Here is a 23,033-nt window from a genome sequence, read left to right as displayed (position 1 = left end):
GGGCTTTTCACCAGCTCTATAGTTGGCTGAAATTTTTTGACAATCAAAAAATGTAATGATTGTTTGTTTGTTTTTTTACTTGAAAAAATCCTGCACATTTTTCTCATGGTTTTTGCCTCCACTGATGATAATGGTTAATTTAGAGTAGGTGGGGAGAGTAGAAAATCCCACCCTTAAGACCACCTCTTTTTTATTTTTTTATTTTTTTTTTTCGGAAGTGCCATTGACCCAGAGTTCCTTCTGAAGTCACTGGGAGCTACTGGTGCTCAGCGCCTTTTTGAATCAGGTCATTAATGCAGATTCATTGCAGATTCTTCAAGAAACACTCTGTGATAATTGACACCTATATATATGAGGCTGGAACTGAGACCACTATGATAAAGACAAAGGCCCATATCATGGCATAGTGAAAGATGAAGATTGGTTGGGTGGTTAAGTTACTGGACTGGGACTCATGAGATCTGGCTTCAGTTACTAATCCATTCTGTCAAATCATTGACACCTATATATGTCATCAGCAGGTTTGGAACTTTTAGATCCATGACAAAGATTTCCGCTACTTGAGCTAACAGAATAACGGATAGAGGATGACAACCTACTATTGCTATGTGGACCAGCCACTAGAGGGGGATGGGACACACACTTTGATAAATTTCAGAGTAGCAGCCGTGTTAGTCTGTATCCGCAAAAAGAAAAGAAGTACTTGTGGCACCTTAGAGACTAACCAATTTATTTGAGCATAAGCTTTCGTGAGCTACAGCTCACTTCTAAGATGAGCTAATACCAGCAGGAGAGCGGGTGGGGGGGAACCTTTTGTAGTGATAATCAAGGTGGGCCATTTCCAGCAGTTGAGAAGAACGTGTGAGGAACAGCCAGGGCGGGGGGGGGGGGGGGGGGGGGGGGGGGGGGGGGGGAGGAGAATAAACAAGGGGAAATAGTTTTACTTTGTGTAATGACCCATCCACTCCCAGTCTTTCTTCAAGCCTAAGTTAATTGTATCCAGTTTGCAAATTAATTCCAATTCAGCAGTCTCTTGTTGGAGTCTGTTTTTGAAGTTTTTTTTGTTGTTGTTGAAGAATTGCCACTTTTAGGTCTGTAATCGAGGGACTAAAGAGATTGAAGTGTTCTCTGACTGGTTTTTGAATGTTATAATTCTTGACGTCTGATTTGTGTCCATTTATTCTTTTATGTAGAGACTGTCCAGTTTGGCCAATGATAATGGGTTTCACAGATATTTGCTTACAGCAGAGGGATGTTGAAACTCAGGAATTTTGGATTCCATTCCAAGAGCCTTTTGCCCCGGTCCCAGTCCAGTTCTCCCCCATCCCCCAACCTCCTTCCAACTCCTTGACTAGTTTGATCCCCCATGTGCATTGGATGTCTTGTTAAGACACTCACAAGGTAAAATGTGCTAAGTGTCAGCCCTAGCAATAACAGAAGCATGAGTGAGACTCTTAATGTCATTGTAACAGCCTTCAGCACTTAATAAACTATATGTAAATGTAGAGTACACAGTGTCTTTGCCAATAACCTTGAGAGGGTTACCTTGGTATTCCCAGCAGTGAAAGATAATTTAGGACTAATAGGATTGTAATTTAACTGTAAACCATATAATCATTGATACCTAATTAGAGTTAAGCTTTTTTAGACTACATTGGACAGATTTGGCTTTTGTAGTGGCAATTAGTGGTGACTGTTTGAACTCTTAAGCATTGGCTCTATAGTGATCTGAGTTTCCTCCTGTGGAGATCGTACTGCTAACTGAGCCAACATCACCCACTTCTATTTTCCAGTTCTCACAGCAGTCCTTATAACTGCAGTAGCAATTTTAGGGACAAGAGAAATAACCTATGTTTATTGTATAGTGTGTCTCATCCCGGTAGAACCTAAAAGAGCTTTGCAGATGTAACAGACTGACATATAAGCTATCCACAGGAATTGCAACATCTACCACTGAAATTCAGCCACCTCTGGCTGGAAATCCTCAGGTGTTTAACAGTACACAGCAAAATGATGAAATTGTTCAGGGCGGAAAGTAAAGAGTACCATACCTGATTGCAATTGCAGTTGGGAATTTAGGTGCAAAGAACATAATTATTAGAGATGGTGAGAAGCTGAATAGTTTGTATCTGGATTTCGAGTCGTAGAGTTTAAGGCCAGAAGGGACAAAAAGATAATTTAGTCTGACCTCCTGTATATCACAGCCCACCAAAACCACCCAGCACTGGCGCACTCAGTCCGACAACAGAAATGAGGACAAAGTAGATGAGACCCACTAGACTAGACTACTGTGTGCCCCAGGCAGAGCATAGGAGGGATGTAGGTGCACCAGTGCTCAAGGTTCCCGCAATGGCAGGGAAATGATTCAGTGAGAGATACCCAGATAATCCTGGCAAGTGACCCGCGTCACACACTACGGAGGAAGGTGAACGACCCCAAGTTCACTGCCAAAATGACATGGGGAAATTCCTTCCCAACCCCTCATATGGTGATCAGTTAGACCCAGAGCATGTGTGTAAGAACTAACCAGCCAAGAACCCGAGAGAGAGAAAATGCTCAGGGCTACATTACAGCCCTGCCCAATATCCCAACTCCAGCTGTGGCCATTTCTGAGGCTTCAGAGGAAGGAGATGATAAAACTTCCCAGAATACATTGGGGAAAAAATCCCTTCCTGACCCCTGTTAGTGCCTGACTGAAACCCTGAAGCATGAGTTTTAGGAACATAAGCTATAAATTGGAAGTGAGCCCCAGTATTGTTGAGCCCTGCCTGCACCCCACCATCACAAGCAACCCCATCATACAATTGCACTCATAAATTTGTCCAGCTCTTTCTTAAAATCAATTAAGTTGTTTATCCCCACATCTCCTAGTGAGAGGCTGTTTCAGAACCTCATCCCTCTGATGGTTAGTTATCTTCTTCTAATTTCCAGCCTGAATTTGTTCATGGCCAGTTTATATCCATTTGTACTTGTGCCAGCATTGTCCTTTAGCTTAACTAGCTGTTCGCCTTGCATGGTATTTTCCCCCCCTGTATTTATAGAGAGCATTCATACTCCCTCTCAGCCTTCTTTCAAGCCATGTTCTTCCAGGCTCCTCATGATAGGCCTTCCATTCCCTTTATCATCCTAGTAGCTCTTCTTTGCATCCATTCCAGTTTAAATTAATCTTTCTTGAACATGGATGACCAGAATTGTACACACTATTCCAAAAGAGGTCTTACCAGTGCCTTGTACAATGGCACTAATATTTCTCTATCTCTACTGGAAATGCCTCGTCTAATACATCCTAGAATTTTATTTGCCCTTTTTCCAGCCGCATCATGTGGTGGCTCATAGTCCTTCTGTGATAGAGCCACACGCCCAGGTTTCTCTTTTCCTCTGTCACTTCCAACTGCTGAGCCCTCATCTTGTAGCAGAAATTCTTGTTATTAGACCCCAAGTGCATGACCTTGCACTTTGGACTATTGAATTTCATCCCATTTCTGTCGTTCCAGTCTTCAAGGTCATCCAGCTCTGCCTATGTAATATTCCAATCCTCCTCTGTATTAGTGATGCCTCCCAACTTAGTATCATGAGCAGATTTCATTAGCGTGCTCCTACTTTGTGTGCCAAGGTCATTAATAAAAATATTAATCCAAATAAGGTTGCTCCCAAGATCGATCCTTGATGAACCCGACTAGTAACCTGTCTCCAGTCCGATAATTCACCCTTTAGTATAACCCATTGCCTTCTCCCCTTTAGCCAATGCCTTATTCACTTTACAATGCTTATACTGCTCCTCATCTTCCCTAATTTAACTAATAATTTATCATGTGGCACCATATCAGATCTACTATACTTCCCTTATTTTAAAAAAAATCAGTTATTTTCACAAAGAAGGAAATTAGGTTAGTCTGGCATGAGCTACCTTGTTTTTTTAAATATAGGCATGACATTAGATATTCTCCAGTCATGTGGTACAACCTCCAAATAGGTAGATTTATTAAAATCTTGCTATTGGACTAGCAATCTCATGTGCCAGTTCTTTCAGTATTCTGGAATGGAAGTTATCTGGTCCCCCTCCAATTTGAGCCCATTAAGCTCTTTAAATTTTTCTTCCAACTCAGATGTGATAATTTTCATTTCTAGACGCCCATTTCCATCAGCCGTACAGCCGTCAAGCCCATGTTCCATCATATAATCGTTATTGAAAATGGAGGCAAAGTATTCATTTAGCTCTGGGGCCATACCTAGATTTTCTGTAATCTCCTTCCCAGCTATGCCGCCTGGTGGCCCAACCTCATCCTCCTTTATTCTTTTTATTTATATAACTTGAAAAGCATTTATTATTTATTTTGATTTCTTTGCAAGATCTAATTCAGCTTGACTTTTAGCAATTCTGACTTTATTCCTACATTTTCTAATCTCCATGATGTAGCTTGCTTTGCTTTTCAAGACCTTTTCCGTTCTGTATAGGCTCTCTGCTTACTCCTAATAATGTTTCTGAGGTGGATATTCATCCAGCTAGGTCTGGAGCCTTTCCGTACAAGTTTTTTCCCCTTTCTTGGGATGCAAATTTCAGATAATTTTTGTGTAGCTAATTTGAAGAAATTCCAAGCCTCCTCCACATTTAAATCCTTAAACTCTTCAGTCCAGCTGATTTCTTTAACTAATTCCCTTAATTTCCCTGCCCTTCTGAAATTTTAAAAAACATAGCTGATGACCTCGTTTTGATTATCCTTCCATTTAATTTAAACTGACTCAATTCATGATTGCTTGATCCAAGGTTATTTCTTACACCTGCTCTTCTATGATGTCCTCACTACTTATTAACGCCAAGTCTAAAATTGTATTGCCTCTTGTTGGTTCAGTGATGATCTGATGAAGAAAACTATCCTCTATCACAGCCAAGAATAACTGGGCCTTACCGCTAGTAGTAGCATTTCTTCTCCAATCTGTATCTGGGAAGTTAGTCCCCCATTATGACACAGTTCCCAAAAGTATTCATCTCTATTAATTTTAAAGAAATCACTATTCATATCTGAGTCAGACCTGGGGTCTATAGCAGCAGAGACCTAACACTATCCCAACAGAGCCTCTTTTACAATCCTTTCCCAAAGTGTTTTTGATTCAAACAGAGATTCTGTTTTGTCCATACTCACTTCCTATTTCTTTACAGTTTACTACTTTGTTGATGTACAGTGCAACCCCCACCACCTTTACCTTTATTCCTGTCTCTACTAAACAGCACATACCCTTCAATACCTGTATACATCCCCCAAAGTTGAGGGATGTTCAGACCTGGAATTTTAGTTTAGTCCAGTATAGAGCTAGGGCCAGCTACAAAGTTTGAATCTGAATTGGACATATTTCAGAGCTTGGGGTGTTTGCATCTGGGATTTTGATTTGAGCCCATCTCTAGAAATTACCTGAGTTGTAATTGAATTGAATGAGAAGAATATATCTTTCAAGTGACAGTAAATAATAATGGTGAAATTGGTGTGACAGCATTTTAAAGTACCAGAAAATGTCCATTTCAGGTGTCTCAAAGAACAAAATGAGAGAAGAAGAACTTTACTTTTTCATCTAATGTATGGTGAATTGTTTGAAGTAGCATATCATACAGGTGTATTGTTTTTGTTGTTCAACAGTTTGACATAGACAAAGAAGCAGGAGAGAGAGAGATTTACCATCGGTACTGTATGGAACGGGCGTCTGTACATTGTGCCCATGTTTTCACCACGGTTTCTCAGATAACAGCCATAGAAGCAGAACACATGCTTAAGAGAAAACCCGGTAAGACTTGAACCTGCTGCCTTATACTAACTTCTCACTGTAATTAAATTGCTCTTGATATGATGAGGCAGACAGAGAGAGGCATACGCCATGGCCTTGCTACACCTAGGAAAACAGCCATAGCTGACAATGGATGTCAGCTGAACTAGTACTGAGCACATTTTAACTGCAAATGTAACCAAAGACAAATTAAATTCAGCACCATTTGAGTAACTGTGGTTAGCATTTGTGGGAGTCCTAGTTTATCACCAGGATTGTTAATTTTATTTCGGCAGGTTTATCTAAGCCCCAGGAGCTTTGTCTATATTAGTGCTCTCACACATGTTCAGTTGAGCTAGTGAAAGCATCAGTGGGAATTTTGTAATACATTTACCCACTGTCACACAGTGCACAGTCAACCTGTGGAACTCTTTGCCAGAGGATATTGTGAGGGCCAAGACTATAACAGGATTCAACAAAGAACTAGATAAGTTCATGGAGGATAGGTCCATCAGTGGCTATTAGCCAGGATGGGCAGGGATGGTTTCCCTAGACGCTGTTTGCCAGAAGCTGGGAATGGGCAACAGGGGATGGATCACTTGATGATTACCTGTTCTGTTCATTCCCTCTGGGGCACCTGGCATTGGCCACTGTCAGAAGACAGGATACTGGGCTAGATGGACCTTTGGTCTGACTCAATATGGCCGTTTTATGTTCTTGTGTTCACTGTTGACACGCACAACCTCTGAGCGTCTTTGCTTTGATGGGTTGAAGCCCAGCCACATAATGTTACATCAGCACTTAGATACTAGTGATAGACCCTTTAGCAATATAGGTGGACAGATGCTTTGGTGTAAGAAGGGGGTGTTAAATGTAATTTTCTTTCCCATGGCAATACACTTTCTTTTATTAAAATAAGGAAGGAGTGAATAACCAAAAACCAAAGTGTGATTCTAGGCAGTTCATTTCATTGCATGTCCTGGTGCTTAGAGAGCGAGCAAGCCGATACTTCTATCTAGATGTGTCCTGCAAGTACCAACAAAATACTTGGTGAGGACAAGCCATGCTGCTCCAAATATGGGCATGCGTCTTTAGAAAAACACTGCAAAAATGTTTTGGAGACTATGTAGCAAATGATTTTCCAATATTAATTCCTTGGCCATTTCAAACATAAACATACTAAAATTGCTTTGGACTACATTACAGAATAGCTATCTCAAAAATGTCACTCTCTTTGTTTACTTTTTACAATTTTACTTTAACTGAATGCTCATGGAAGGTTTTGGATTGACAGCCCTGAAACCTGAAATCTGGTCAGGCCATAAAATAGGTCTGGCTTAGGGAGCAGCCTCTGATTACCACCACAGTACCATCTCGTCTTAATCTCTCAACCCCACCCTGTACAGATTATGCCTATGGGTAGGAGAGAAGTGCACAGTCCATTGCCTGTTCAGGTCTTTGCCTCACTACTGAGACTGGCAACAGGGGCAATGTCAATTTTAAATGTAAGATCTGGATTTTCAAACCGAGGAGCATTTTGTGGTTGTCTAATTTCTGGGGCCCCTTAAGGACCCTAGTTTCCAGAAAGAGCAGAGCACCTGCCCTCTGAAAATCAGATTCCTTTAAGACGTCTCCTGTTGAGCACCCAAAAAATGAGGCATCCAAAAGTAATAGTTGCTCTTGAAAATCCAGCCCTACGCTTTTTGAGTTACAGGAGCTCAAAAAACCTGTGCTGGTCTGATTCGAATACAATTTTGTGACTCAAGCCTGCAAACCCTGTGCAAATAGAGTTTGCACTGAAGCCAGGGAGAGTTCCATGCAGAGTGGCCTTGCAGGAGTGGGACTCTTATTTTTACTCCTTACATTTTGATTTGGTGTCTTCTATGTTTTTTTAAGATTTGTTGTTGGTGGGTTTTTTTTTTAAGCTGTTGAGATTCGTCAAGTTTCATGCTGAAGTGAAATTAGATGAAATTAAATAGGCCCTTGTAACAAGGCTTGTAACTAGGGGGTTGTAATTAAGGGCTAACAGAGGCCCTTAATTATAAACGGACACCAGTGGGTACGGCTATAAATGGAATTTGATGTGAACTGGCATAGGTACTTTAGTAGTTTTTGAATCTTAGGACGTAAGCAAGTACATTTGAATCTATTTCAGCCTCCCATTAATGTTACAAATTGCTGGCTTGTGATCAGTGAAGTTGTGAAATCCACGTAGACAATGGTTGCTCAAAAAGGTCAATAATCCTTCAGTAGATCATTTAAGCTTGAAACCTACCCAGGGATGCTATTGCTAAAACAATCTGTGAAGTGAGTCAGCTTTTTTTATCCACTCCAGAAAATCAAATAAAAAAAGTGGGAATAATTAGAATCCAAAAACTGAGCACCAAGAATATAGCAATCTGTGTTTGCCGCTGAGTTTATCGAGAAGGCAACTCCATAACAAACCCTTTAGCTATAAGCAATTACAGAATCATAGAAATGTAAGATTGGAAGGGACCTTGAGAAGGCATCAAGTCCAGCCCCCTGCACTGAAGCAGGACCAAGTAGACCTAGATCATATCTGACAGGTGTTTGTTCAACCTGTTCTTAAATACCTCCAATGACAGGGATTCCACAACCTCCCTTGGAGGCCTGTTCCAGAGCTTAACTACACCTATAGTTAGAAAGTTTTTCCTAATATCTAACCTAAATCTCCCTTGCAGCAGATTAAGTCCATTACTTCTTACCCTGTTCTCAGTGGACATGTAGAACAATTGATCACTGTCCTTTTTATAACTTCCCTTAACATATTTTAATACTGTTAACAGGTCCCCTCTCACTCATCTTTTCTCAGTACTAAACATGCCTAGCTATTTTAACCTGTCCTCATAGGTTAGATTTTTCTAAATCTTTTATAATTTTTGTAGCTCTCCTCAACATCTTTCCTAACTTGTGGTGCCCAGAACTGGACACAGAACTCCAGCTGAGGCCTCACCAGTGCCAAGTAGAGTGGGACAGTTACCTCCCATGTCTTACAGACAACACTCTTTTGTTAATACACCCCAGAATATTAGCCCTGATCACAACTGCATCACATTGGTGAATCATATTCAGTTTGTGATCCACTATAACCCCCAGATCCTTTTGGGTAGTACTACTACCTAGCCAGTTATTCCCCATTTTGTAGCTGAGCATTTGATTTTTCCTTCCTAAGTGATGTACTTTGCTCTCGTCTTTATTGAATTCAGACCAATTCTTTAATTTATCAAGGTCATTTTGAATTCTAATCCAGTGCACCAGAATGTTTGCAATTCCTCCCAGCTTGATGTCATCTGCTAATTTTATAATTATCCATAATTACTCCATTGTCCAAGTCATTAATGAAAATATTTAATAGTAGCAGGCCCCTGAGTGACCCCTCTCTAGATGCATCTTCTCAGTTTGACAGCGCACCATTGATAATTACTCTTTCAACCAGCTGTGGACCCACTTTATGGTAATTTAATCTAGACTGCACTTCCCTAGTTTGTTTATAAGAATATCATGTGGGACTGTGTTAAAAGCCCTACCAAAATCAGGATATATCTTGTCTACTGCGTCTCCCCTATCTGCTAGGCCAGTAGTGCTGTCAAAAGAAGGAAATTACGTTGATTTGGCATGATTTGTTCTTGTCAAATCCATGCTGGCTATTCCTTATAACCCTATTATCCTGTAGGTGCTTACAAACTGATTGTTTAATAATTTGTCCCAGTATCTTTCCAGGTATCGAAGTTGGGCTAACTGGTCTATAATTGTCCAGGTCCATTTTGTTTCTCTTTTTTAAGGATAGGTACTGTATGTGCCCTTCTCCAATCCTCTGGGACCTCACTCATCTTACATGAGTTCTCAAAGACAATTGCTGACAGATCCAAGATTCCTTCAGCTAGTTACTTAAGTATCCTAGCATGAATTTCAGCAGGCCCTGCTGACGTGAATTCATCTAATTTATCTAAATATTCTTTACCCTGTTCCCTTTTTTTGCTTGTGTTCCTTCCCCCTCATTGTTAATATTCATTGTGTTAGGTATCTGGTCACCATTAACTTTTTTAGTGAAGACTGAAGCAAAATAGGCATTAAACACCTCAGCCTTCTTGATGTCATCAGTTATTAGCTCTTTTTCCCTGCTAAGTAGAGGAACTATGCTTTCCTTCATCTTTCTCTTGCTTCTAATGTATTTAAAGAACCTTTTTTTATTGACTTTTATGTCTCTTGCTAGGTAGGTGTGGTAATCGTGGCAATTTCTACTACCCCCAGTAACATTAAAGTTGCATCATAATTTTCCTTATAAATTTCATTAATTCTTTTTTGTGGGGCGGGGAAGGAAAGTGACCTAAGTGGCTCAGTAGATAAGATGTAAATGTATATAAAACACTGGCACTGTCTAAGAATGGCCTAGAATTAGCAGCAGAGGGTGCTAGATTGAGATTCATTGACTGCCCTCTTAGGAGTTTACACAATGCCTGCTTGTATTATGTGGGTTCTAGCTAGTGATATCAATGCTTCTCTTTCAAGAACTCTAAATTAAATCAACAATTTACAATAAACCAAATTTTCTAGAAACTTGAACCTCAAATGTAAACGTTCCCTCAAAAATTTCAGTCACAGAGAAGATGTTTTTCCAATTCTGATGTACAAATTTGCATTCTCATTAGCTGAAAATTAGTGTTAAGTCTTTTGTTCTTATCATAGTCTATAATTTTACTAAACTGTCTCTTCATGGATATTAGAGAAGGATCTGAATCAAAAATCTGGATCCATCCTGCAAGGAAATGTAGATGTCAGTCTAGATCTAAAGTTCACGTCTTGACAATAGCTCTGAATCGTTGAATCAAAATCACAGATCCAAACTGGAAAAAATATTGCTCAGATGCTGAACTTTGTGACTCGTGGACATCTCTAAGGAATATCATATTTTGTGATTGTTATCTAAATATGTACCAGTTTCCTTCCTGTACATGTAGAAACCTAATAACTCTTAATCTGACCTATTTTTACCCAATTTTGAAAATGGTTAAATAATGTTCGTTTGTTCATTCATTCGTTCGTTCATTCATTCATTCATTCATTGAAAAAACCCAACAACAAAAAAACCCTTAATTCGCTGAATGAATCTACCTTCCAATCCAAGGGCACATTTCTTAACATACTTTCAAAATAATTGGATCAGCCATTATTAAATGTTTAGCAAAAAAGTTGTAGCCTTTTATTCTATTTAATGTTAATTATACTTCAGTGGGTTTGGCTCTGGTCGATACAGTCTCAAGTTCAACAGAGTTATCTCTGTTTGTTCTGTAACTAGATCCCATAGGAATACATGAAACCATAGGAAAATAATACATACAATCACAAGAGCATCTATCTTTTAGTAGCTTTATTAAAATTACCAACGAAGTTATAAATGTCACAGCATATATAATTTCTAAAGATAAGCACCATGTACCAGTTATACCTGTAGATAATACTCCAATCTTCCTAGATGGTGTTAGTCTGTTGGCCCTCTTGTGGATTGATCATCACTACGGGAGTGGTTCCTGCTGGAGTTTCCCATAGGAAGCTCAATTTTCCTCTCTGGGCACCCTTTTTTATACTGTGATTCTGTCTATGCCTACATTCTGCGCATGTACATGAAAGTGTCAACCATCTCTTTCTTATTGGTCTGTGTTGCCTAGAAACACAAGGGACCCCAAATTCTACAGGCTGCGTAGGTTCCCATTAACATTGACGTACCACCTTTTATCTTGCGGTTAAGGCACATGTTGGAGACCATATTTGTTACAGCATTTTATAATTTAAATTTCATCTTCCCAGCTAGGCTTTTGCAATATTACCAGTTGGTACCTCTTTTTCCTATAATCTTTCGGGTTATATTCTGGTCATTGATTTATGCCATCATAAGGCCTAAAGTAGCTAAAGTCTTGCAGGCCGCAGCCCACAGTTTCTTACGTTTCAGCTTCTCTCACTGATGTCTATTACACAGTTCCTCTAAATACTGATCAATCTTACACTTTTATAATCCTACAAATCAACTCTAATCAACATACAATGAATATATGTAATATAACATAGATTAATCATAACATCACACAATAACTGGATAATAAACTAAAATCATTGGCTACAAAGTAGAAGCCGGATTGTCCAGTCCACTCCAACACAGAGTGGATGGAAACTGGTCAGAAATAGCCATTTGAGAATTCCGTTTTTTTGAAAGCTTTGCTGGCATAGAACTCGTGGAGATGGTACAGCTGTATTCAACACCGGATACTTCCACCGCCAGCACAGGAGGTATATCAGAGGAAGGAGAGGGCAGGTGGGGCTAGGATTTGGAGGTGAGGTGGAGCAGAATTGTGTTAAATGCCTAGGTCTAGATTCTCACCAAATAAAGGTACCCAGGGCTGGATTAACCCTGGGACCGGGGCTATTAGATTTTGTGGGGGCCCTGTATACAAGTCTCTTTTCCTGGGAGGGAGTTTGGCGCAAGAGGGGGCTGGGGCAGGGGATTGGGATGCAGGAGGGGGTGCGAGGTGCAGGCTCCAGCCAGGAGGTGCTTACCACAGGCGGCTCCTGGCCGGCAGCACAGCACGGCTCAGGCAGGCTGCCTGCATGCCGCAGCCCCACGCTGTTCCTGGTAGTGGCTGGCTGCTAGCACGTCTCTGTGGCCCCTGGGGGGAGGGGCGGGAGACAGCATGTCTCCATATGCTGCCTACAAGCACCGCCCCCTCTAGCTCCGCAAACCGGCCAATGGGAGCTGCGGGAATGGTACTGGGGGAGGGGGCAGCGTGCAGAGGGACTTTTAGTGGCCCGGAATTGGAGATCGCTGCCTGTGATTTATTTTTGCAGGGCCCGCCTTGAGCCGGTGCCCTGGGCTGCAGCCCCTAAAGCCCCTGCTTTGATCTAGCCCTGCAGGTACCATGCTAAATGAAGGCCTTCAGTTTGAAACCTTTAAATTTATTGGGTGGTCCATTCATTATGGGATCAGTTCATTTGCATTTTATGACTACTAACCAGGACTCTAAGGTACTGTACTGCTATTCAGCCTACAGAATCTCCAAGCACCTTACAGGTTGCACACAGAGTAGACAGGGATCACTTACCCACCATAGAAATTCAGGCACCTCTGGAGTGGAACATGACAGTCACTCTGAAGACAATCATTTTAAAATGGTCAAGACATTTATCTTGAAAATGCCAGGCAAGCACCAGGACCTGAACACGCTGGCACTTCAGTCAATTTTTAAAATATGTATTGGCGCAAAAGAACCGTAGCTGTTCTGAAGAAGGCACTGGGGTCTCCTGAGTAAATAAGAGACATTTTTACAATCTGTTGGAAGTGTCTTTACATGTTGTGGAGCTATAAATAAATATATTTTGGGGGGGAGATTAATTATCAACATTTTTCCTGGAGACCTAATGGCTGTGATCATCAAGTTCCATATTGGGGATAGGGTTTCCGTTAAAGAATCTGTGGTTTCCATCATTATTATTGATGTGAATGGGAGTTTGCCATGTGTACTGAAAGCAGAATAGACCCAGTTTTATTTGTGTGAGCCAATAAACTAGCATGATTTTATGGCTGATGTGCTTCTGTAGGTGGGGGTCTTTTAGATGAGACCTTAAACAGAGGACCTGACTTATGATCACTAGGGATCCCATGACACTTCTCATGAGAATAAAGGGTATTAACACCAGTGCCAGAGGGGTTATCTGGTAACTACCTCTTGCATCTCTACAGACTCCCTGTAGTTAGACATGATAGGCCAGATACTCAGCTAGTGTAAATTGGCGTAATTCTATTAAAGTCAATAGTGCTACACTGAATTACACCACCTGAGGTCCTGGCTCCAGGGGTGGATCTAGGGGTAGGCAACCGCCTGGGGTACTGGGCTTGGGGGTCATCAGGCTCGGGATGCTGTTTTTGTTGTTCGCAACAAAAGGGAAAATAGAATGTTAAAGTAACATGCTTCAGGTATTCCGTATTGTTTTTCACTAATCTCCTAGAATGTTCTGGATCTTTGTAGAATCTCATGAAACTTTCCAGACTTTCTGAGAGCTATATTTTCCTCAGACCTCCTAGAATGTTATCAGCCATGCCCTTGTGGGTATATAAGGGGCGGCGCATCACCAGTCAGTTAACACGATATAAGAATGAACTGAAGTAAAGTGAGAGCCCAGCTGTAATATTGTGAACCTTATTTTAGTGTGTAATTGTGAAAGTGTACTTGTATTTTAAGATTTGAAGAGTGTACGTAGCGACTAATAAAGGACATATTTAACGAGACACCAGAGGTATCTATTGAGCCTTTATCTACGCAACAATATAAAAGAAATACTGTTGCTTAATGTTTGATAACTTTCTAAGACTGCAGAACATAGACTTTTGTTCTCCCTGATACTGTCTGTTTTCCCCCATAGGAAATAAAAGATGCCCTCGAAGAAGCCTTTAGGAGCTCAGTATAGGAAGTGAAAAGTTCAGTTGCAGTCTAGTTTGCAGCAAGGGGCAAATCTGATGGGAAATTATCTGAAACAGAACAACATAGACCAGGCTTTGGCAGTAGCAATAGTCTCAGTGCAGAAGAAATTGAGGAGTGAAGCGTAAATTATGGCAGTCCTATTACTAAGGAATTAACAGATTTACCTGAAGACAAGGAATGGAAATATGAGGAAAGTTATGGAGAATCGTTCAGTTTTGGTGTAAAATAGAGTGATGATGAAGAATGTGGCAAAAATGAAAAAAGAAAGTAATGACAGAAAAATCTGGTTTACATGAAAATGAGAGAAACAATAAAGAAGAATCAGCCTCGCATGATGACAGAAACAGCGGTGAGAAAAATTGCACTCTACAAATCGATACATCAGCTCCTGCTTTATGGCCGGCGATCCTAAACTCCACTCATATTGATTGTACAATTCTGAATGGAATGGGCAAAATCGAGAATATGATATTTCCAGTAAATGAGCAGAAGCAACATTTCTCAAAGTCACACTGTGAAAGAGTGCTTGAGAATGATGAGAAACTGAATCAGCATTGGCTAGTTTACGTGAAATCAACTGACAAAGTGTTCTGCTTTTGTTGCAAAATATTTGACAGGAATGCCAAATTGTTGCTTGTGCTTTCTGGGTACAATTACTGGCATAGTTTAGCTGATGCTCTGAAGCAACATGAAAAGTCACCCGGTCATTTTTCAGCCTAGTCCTAATGGATGGAGGTTGAGTCCAGGCTCAAGTGGGGAATAAATGCATAGATGCAGAAAATCAGCACATTATTAATGTAGAAACCCAGCATTGGAGGAACGTGTTCGAGTGTCTGATCTCAATTATCCTCTTTCTTGCAAAGAATAATTTGGCTTTCTGGGGCTCATCAGATAAGTTGTTCATTGAACATAACGGTAATTTCCTCAATTTGGTAGAGCTCCTTGGGAAATATGACAATGTCATGCCTGAGCACCTACATCGAGTATTTCATAAAGAAGCTATGGAGCATTACTGCAGCAAAACAATTCAAAACAAATTCATTGACCTTATGACCAGGAAGGTTGGTTGAAAACATATTGATGCGGCTCGGCAAAGCAAAGTACTATGCTGTAATAATGGACTGCATTAATAATGGATGCCATTTACAGTAAGATTTGTTGATGACAAAGATGGCTGCATCCAAGTAAAGGAACATTTAATCTGTTTCCGGTCTGTGGGTGACTCTACTGGAAAAGCCTAACAGAACTGGTTATGAACGTTTTGAATGAGAATAATATAAAGCTTTACAACTGCTGCAGCCAAGGCTATGACCATGGCACAAATATGAAGGGAAGAAACAGTGTTGTCCAGGCAAGGATCCTTGCGCTGAATCCAAGAGCTTTCTTCATGCCTTGTGGCTGCCATTCCCTCAACCTGGTTGTGTCAGATGCAGCATCATCCTCTTTAAATTCAGTATCTCTCTCTTTTGGAGAACTGCAAAGGATATACATCCTGTTTTCAGCATCAACGATCGAGTAGAAGATCCCCATGGACAATGTTACAAATCTGACTGTGAAGCCGCTAAGTGACACTTGCTGGGAGGGCTGCATAAGGTCAGTGAGGTACCAAGTGACTGCGGTTTATGACGGCCTGATGGAAATGGTGCAGTTGAGGAAAGCTAAGGCTGGAATCTGGCATGAGCCGCAAAGCCTGGCAAACCAGATCACGGACTTCAAATTTCTGGTCTCAGTTGTGGTTTGGCATATCATCCTGTTCTATGTAAATGTTGTAAGCAAGGAAATACAAACTCATTTGATGGACATCATGACCGCTACTACTTTGATGAGAAGCTGCCTTGATTTCATTGTGGCCTACAGAGACAACGGATTTGAAGATGCCATCACTGCTGCCAAAGAAATGGTGGAAAACTTTAGCAGTTGAGCCTGTCTTCAAGGAAACTTGTATTCGTCAGAAGAGGAGACCGTTTGCAGAGATGAGGTAACTGGAAGCTTGGAAGAAAAATTCAAGAGGGAGGTTTTTTCTCGCTCGTTGACACTGCTCAGGTGTCCATCAAAGAAAGGTTTGGGTAAATGAAGAACGACAAAAAGACCTGGAGCTTTTTGTATGACCTTAGTAAGCTGACAGCAGACAGGAAAACCATTCTTCAACAATTGTACAGACCTTCACCGGCTGCTGACACATGGGGAATATTCAGACATCAATGATAAAGATCTCTGTCAAATTGGACAACATCCATCGCATTTTGCTACATGGGAAGCACTCTCCACTCCAGGTTCTCCAATTCATTCATGATGCAGAGCCAAAGGACACTTTTTTTTCCTCATATGCAGATAGCTTTGAGGATTCTGCTCACACTGCTGGTCACAGTCACAAATGCTGAGCACAGCTTTTCAAAGCTCAGGCTCATTAAAACGTATCTTCGATCAGTGATGGCCCACAAGAGACCGACATTGCTTGCTATTTTATCGCTGAAAATGCCATTGGCCAGTCTTTGGATCTCTCTGATGCTGTGCTTCAGTTCACAAGATCAAAGGCGAGAAAAGCGACCTTTCAAACTAAAGGACTAGGGTTAACATTGTAAGGCTGTCAGCTACTGTAGCACTGTTTAATACTGGTCCACCCAATGCTGGGTCACAGTTCAGTTTCTTGATGTTAGCACATTTCAGGTTTTCTTAAAATTAAAAAGTTTCTCTAAGCTTTGAGGAAACTATTTTTTATTTGCTTATACATGGCATGAATAAATACAGATTTTCAGATTCTAGCGTGCAGATGTATCATCTTTCTGATAGAGATGAAATCATGCATGCAAATTGTGCATCAAAGTCATGAAATGGGCTACAAATGCAATAAAAATAAGGTATTCAAAAGTTTAACAATGGGGGGGCACTGAAGACGCTCCTCGCCATTTGGTCTAGGGCCAGTGCTGACTGGCTCCCTGTTCACTTCGCTTCCTGTTCTAAACTGCTGTCTGTGCTCTGAGGGCTGAATCCAGTTCTCATTGAAGTAATTGGGATTCTTCCACAGTGGAGATTGCATTTCAGTGGTAACTGGAGTGAACCGTATATACCAATAATTCTCTATTTGTAAAATACTTTGAGATCCTCAGTTGCGGGGAGGGAGACTACAGAAGTGCAAACTACTATTGCATAGCTGCTTTTTTTTTCCAAGAGAAACCTAAAATATTTTGAGGAACAGTACATTTTTAAAAAATGTGTTCAATTCTGTGTATTCCAGTGGTGCCCAGAGACCCCTTAGGCTCCCATCCTAATATCATGCTATACAATGTACAAATATCTAATAAAAGGAGGTCCTGGTCCTGAAGAGCTCACAGTCCATAGAGACAAACCAGACAAGGGGGTGGGGAGGGGATGTAACATACCAGCAGAGGGCTAAATTCTGGCATTTAGCAACAGCCTGGTTGGGCAGGCTACCTCCTGGAACTCCCCACCTGCAACACTGAGGGGACACTGATATTCCAGCATCAAATCATCCACACTGACAGCATGGTAAGGTACAGTTCTGCAGGTAAAAAATGATTCAAAGCAATTTTGATGCTACAGATACTAGGGTGGCTCCTCTAGTGGCCTTAGGACAAAAGCCCCTAATTACACAGGTGTAAAGCTGGAGTAACTCTACTGAACATTGTGGAGTTATGTTGGAATTATACCAGTATAACTAAGATCAGAATTTGGTCTATAGTCTTCTGCTGCTTTTATAAAACTGAACTGATGAAAAGCTGTAGCACTAGAGAATGCCATTTCCCTGTCATGAGCAATAAGATTAAGTACATCTCTACATATTGACAACTAAAGATATTTTGGTTCTTTCCTTAAAGATTTCTCAAACTCTGAAGATGTCTATCTCTGCCTTTTCTTTGCTTTTCCAGATGTTGTTACTCCAAATGGCTTGAATATTAAGAAATTTTCAGCAATGCATGAGTTTCAGAATTTGCATGCCATGTACAAGGCTAGGATCCAAGAGTTCGTTCGAGGCCATTTCTATGGGTATGCTTTTACTTTTCAAAATTGGCATCTGGTTGTATGGACCTTTTCCTGCAGGACCTAGAGTAGGAAGACTGTAAAGAGTACTTTATATCTGAGGTGGAATGTTCCCTAGTGATTCCAGTGACTGACTGGGAGCTATGATACAAATCCTAGATTTCATTCCTGACTCCGCTTAGCACCTTGTAGGATCAGGCAGAAGGTGAAGGGTATGCTACTTGCCCAACATGGAGCTCAATGGTCACTTTAATATGAAGTACTGTAGGTAATCCTTAACTTTTTGATGATTTGTGAGTCAGGAAGGGAGCTGCTGATGTCAGTGACCTTTACTGGTTAGAGAATTGCTCTCTGCTTTGTTTGATCACCTATTGAACCATTTTGTGTTTGTTTGCTTGGTTTCAGCCATCTTGACTTCAACCTTGCAAGGACCTTGTTTTTCTTCATCGCTGGGAGATACGAATATTCAAACAAAGGAGCTGATTTGTTTCTAGAGGCCTTATCCAGATTAAACTTCCTGCTGCGGGTAAGAAAGCATTTGGAAATGCAGATAGCAGATATCTTATACACACACTTAGTTCTATCAAGATGAAATTCACCCAGGTGTGAAGGTCACATACAAAAATCTCACCATGCTTTTGTTTACTATGATGTCTTTGGTCCCACAGCAATATGATGGCTTTCTTGCTTAGCTTCATAAACTTTCCTGTCAATTGGGGTGCCCATCAATGTTCCCTCTAATATTTGACAGGCCATGTGCGCAAAAAATTTCTTCTGTGCAAATTGTTGTGCGCGTGGTGTTTCGCCTTGTGCGCGGGGTTTAGGATCTGTGTGCGTGCACAGCTTAGAGGGAACAGTGGTGCCCATACTTTGCCCAACCAAAGGGTGCCTCTGGCTGCATCCTGCTCAGCTCCTTCCTACCATGTTTATCCCAGGAACTTGGAGTTCTCTGCATGAAGGACCAATTTCTCAGTACTACCATTTCTGTGCTTTGGGTAGGAAGGGGCGAAGGTAGCTGCAAATACTTTGGGGCAGTGAGAGTTCTGCTTGGCTCAGTCTAAGTCAGATCAGCCTCAGGTCTGCTGTAAATTAAACGCTACTTCCCATGGCCTTGCAACTCAAGGAAAAGCAGTCGTACAGTCGTGCTCTGGCTATACCTCCTTGCTATCTTGACCTGCCCTCAGTATGCCTCCTACACCAGTGAATGGGAGCAAGGCCAGCATAGATCCTTTATGCCATCTCTGTCTAGTTGAGGAGGCACCCTGCCCAGGGGATAGTCTCAGGAGGGTTTTAAGGACCCTCTACACTGTCAGAGTGGCATGAAGTGACCTTAGTGTAGCAGAGACTGGGGCCCTAGGAGTTTGATAGTAATCGGTACAGAGGTTCTATTACTATTTTTGAAGTAGGGCTTAGCTTCAAGTATCTGATTGTGTCTATTGGGCAAGGGCACATAGAAATCAAATGTATTATTTTGCTTTTGGCAGACAATAGTGTGGCTGCAGATAATTTAAATGCGTGCGTGCTCGCGCTCTCTCTCTCTCTCTCTCTCTCTCTCTCTCTCTCTCTCTCTCTCTCTCTCTCTCTCTCTCTCTCTCTCTCTCTCTCTCTCTCTCTCTCTCTCTCTCTCTCTCTCTCTCTCTCTCTCTCTCTCTCTCTCTCTCTCTCTCTCTCTCTCTCTCTCTCTCTCTCTCTCTCTCTCTCTCTCTCTCTCTCTCTCTCTCTCTCTCTCTCTCTCTCTCTCTCTCTCTCTCTCTCTCTCTCTCTCTCTCTCTCTCTCTCTCTCTCTCTCTCTCTCTCTCTCTCTCTCTCTCTCTCTCTCTCTCTCTCTCTCTCTCTCTCTCTCTCTCTCTCTCTCTCTCTCTCTCTCTCTCTCTCTCTCTCTCTCTCTCTCTCTCTCTCTCTCTCTCTCTCTCTCTCTCTCTCTCTCTCTCTCTCTCTCTCTCTCTCTCTCTCTCTCTCTCTCTCTCTCTCTCTCTCTCAGTGTGACATTCACCCAAGTGTGTAGATCATATGCAAGAATCTCCACACCATGAAATCCCTGTGTTGAAGTGACAGGGGAAGGTTGTATCAGGGAGCATCTGTACCCCTCTGTTCACTGTGGCCATCTGCACTTGTTCCACATGGGTCTATTGGGAGCAGCTGTTGGAACAGGCCAAGGGAGATCTTATCTGCATCCAATAGCCACCAAGTCCTGCAGAGAGGGTTCAAGGGGCAGAGATTGCTCTTCCAGCCCCTAAGCCTGCCTGCAAACTGGGGAATGAATTTCATCTAGTTTCCAGTTTAGCCCCCTCACTCCATTAGGCTTTTTGGGGGGGGGAGTTTAAGTTCATTCTCAGAGACTTTCCCTTGTATTGAGACTGTGTTATTGTTAGAAGGCCTGTGGAGGCTTTGCATCTTCACGCAGGCACAGCAGGAAAATGTGGTCCCCACCGCCAGCTCAAGCAGAACTTTCCACATCTCTGGGACGCTACAATCTCGATGCTAAAGAAACTTCCAGAATAACAATAAACCCTAGGTACGGCAGACTGGCAAAAATAGAAGACCCAATTGACTTTTAAATTGATTCCTTTTGTGAGACCGACAAACAGCTCTGTCACTCAACAGTGACTTCGTGGGGGGTATACAGCTACTGTTTGTGCCTTTGTGCTCCTACCTGCGTCACTCCATCCCCTGCAGCTTCTGTGCCCCTGCAGTGCTGCCCTGTGCTCTGCACAGAGTGTATTTAGTAGCAGTTCAGTGATTCGCCCTGAGTATCCACCAGATTTTCATTTTTGTTCCTTTGAACCATAGAGAAATATTGGGAGGCATGCTTGCTATCTTACTCCATTGCAGTGTTGCCAACTCTCAGAACTTTATCATGAGTCTCGTGATATTTGGTGTTTTTCTTAAAGCCCAAGCTTCTAGAGTCATGGGATCACAGAAGAATCTTTTCCACTACAGTTGCTCTACTGCCATCATCCATTAACTTATGACGGGGCAGGTTTCCTGCAATAGCTGGGCCTGGACTCAGTGACCCAGTCCTATGTTTCTATGCCATTGAAATCAGTGGACTGAATGGAAGTATTTGATCTGTTCAACACAACAAGTCACCTTATACTGGTGGTTAAATGCGATATAACATTAGCCATGTTTTAGCGGCGTTCACCCAGCTAAGGTTTGCTAATGCTGTTTACAGCTAATGTCTTGCATAATGAAGAGGAGAAAGAATTGCTTAGGTGATGCATTGCACAGTTCTATTATTGTATCTAATTAATGTTGACATTAACAAAAAGTGTGGCTGACAAGAATCATGGAGAACATCCGGTCTGCAATTATTGCTGAGGATAATCCAATTGGGAGCAGCAAGCTATCTGTGCTATTTGTGAATCTAGGAATGCTTCCCTTCACATGCTTCTCAAATGGCGTGTCCAATCTCTACATATATGTGGCATCTGATGAAAATATTTGTAAATATTTTACAGAACCATTTTGGTGATGGTTTGAAAGCTTGGTTGGGACAGATCCTTGCTCTCCAACATTTCAATGTATATTTTATTAACAGCTAAGGTCATGGCACAAAGGGACCTTGTATCTGCCCTAAAGAGGGCTGATGTGGCCTTTTCCCCTGCATGGGAGAAACCATATCTGGCATAAAGCTGGCTTGTTTTATACCACTTGCCAGCCCCAATGCCTCTGGTACACAGGTAGATAGGACAGAAGCTGGGGATCAGAGGGGAAAAAGCTGGTAGTGCAGTGCTCCAGCCATTTGAGCAGCCCTTTTGGGACCACTCCAGCAGCTGTAACGTAGTTCATCTCTTAGGTGGCTAATGGATTGGGATAGTGGAACAGACCCTCCTCAGCTACACCAAGAGAAAGCACTGTGGCCCATTCTAGTGGCAAGGGATGTACATCTGTTGACTATGTCTTCAGGATACAGAAGCAAACTTCCCTGAAGTCCAAGATGCTTGCATCCCAGGTTTTGGTTCATGTCCTTTTCTAATACATATTCTTTCTAAACATCTTTCAAAATTTTCTAGAGGGTGCCAGTAACTCCATAAAGGGAGCTGTCAGATATATTAGGCTCATAATTAGATGTGCTGCAATTAAATGAAACATTTTTACAACTCCTAATGTTAATAAACATGCTTATAAATTAAAATTTTTAAAAATGGGTTTCTATTCTATGTCAATATTTCCGTGGAGCTTTGCATTTCTCCCCGTCCCCCTCCCCCCAGGCCAAAAACCAAACAAACAAGCAAAAACATCATTGTGCTAAGGCAGGAGAGAGAACCAGCAAGAAAAACCAACTATAAACAAAGGCCCAGATTCTCCACGGCATGCAGTTTCTGCTGGCTGCAACAAGCCCTGGGAGACATGTAGGAGAAAATTATGCTAGCTGCATGCCTGCTGGGGATACACCCATCGAGCTGATTGAAACGCAATGTGCAAAGTAATGGGACAAATGATAAAAACTGCATTTGATTTTAAACAATTCTTTCAGTTTAAATCATCTTAGCTTTTATCACAGTAATTTAATATTATGGTTTTAAATACTGTGTATGATTTTTATCTTTGCAGTTTGGCTTTACATCTACATCTTTTGAAATCTTTGTGTAAGAGTAAAAAATAACAGTGTAGATCTTCAGTAATGTATTTGACTTTCCTGGTAACCCCTTTTAGCTCCAGTCCAATGAGCAATGTTTGAGCACACTCCTTCACTTGCACAGAGCCCCACTGAAGGCAGGGTCCATCCCCACAGACCTCATTGCAGGATCAGGGCCTTTTTGAAGAACTAGTTAAAATTTGATGGGT

General features: G+C 41.6%; 1 protein-coding gene across 1 annotated transcript in view; it reads left to right on the top strand.

Moving 5' to 3' along the window:
* GYS2 (glycogen synthase 2) overlaps positions 1–23,033 on the top strand; it is a 69,720-nt gene that overhangs the window by 23,744 nt on the left and 22,943 nt on the right. The window contains exons 5-7 of the mRNA XM_037889743.2: positions 5,631–5,775; positions 18,131–18,248; positions 18,648–18,768. Of these exons, the coding sequence (XP_037745671.1) occupies positions 5,631–5,775; positions 18,131–18,248; positions 18,648–18,768 (384 nt within the window). The remainder of the gene's footprint in view (positions 1–5,630; positions 5,776–18,130; positions 18,249–18,647; positions 18,769–23,033) is intronic.

The sequence above is a fragment of the Chelonia mydas genome, chromosome 1 (genome assembly GCF_015237465.2).
Source record: "Chelonia mydas isolate rCheMyd1 chromosome 1, rCheMyd1.pri.v2, whole genome shotgun sequence".
In the NCBI taxonomy this organism is placed as follows: Eukaryota; Metazoa; Chordata; order Testudines; family Cheloniidae; genus Chelonia; species Chelonia mydas.
The sequence above is the reverse complement of the archived record's forward strand: the minus strand, read 5'-3'. Positions and strand labels throughout refer to the sequence as shown.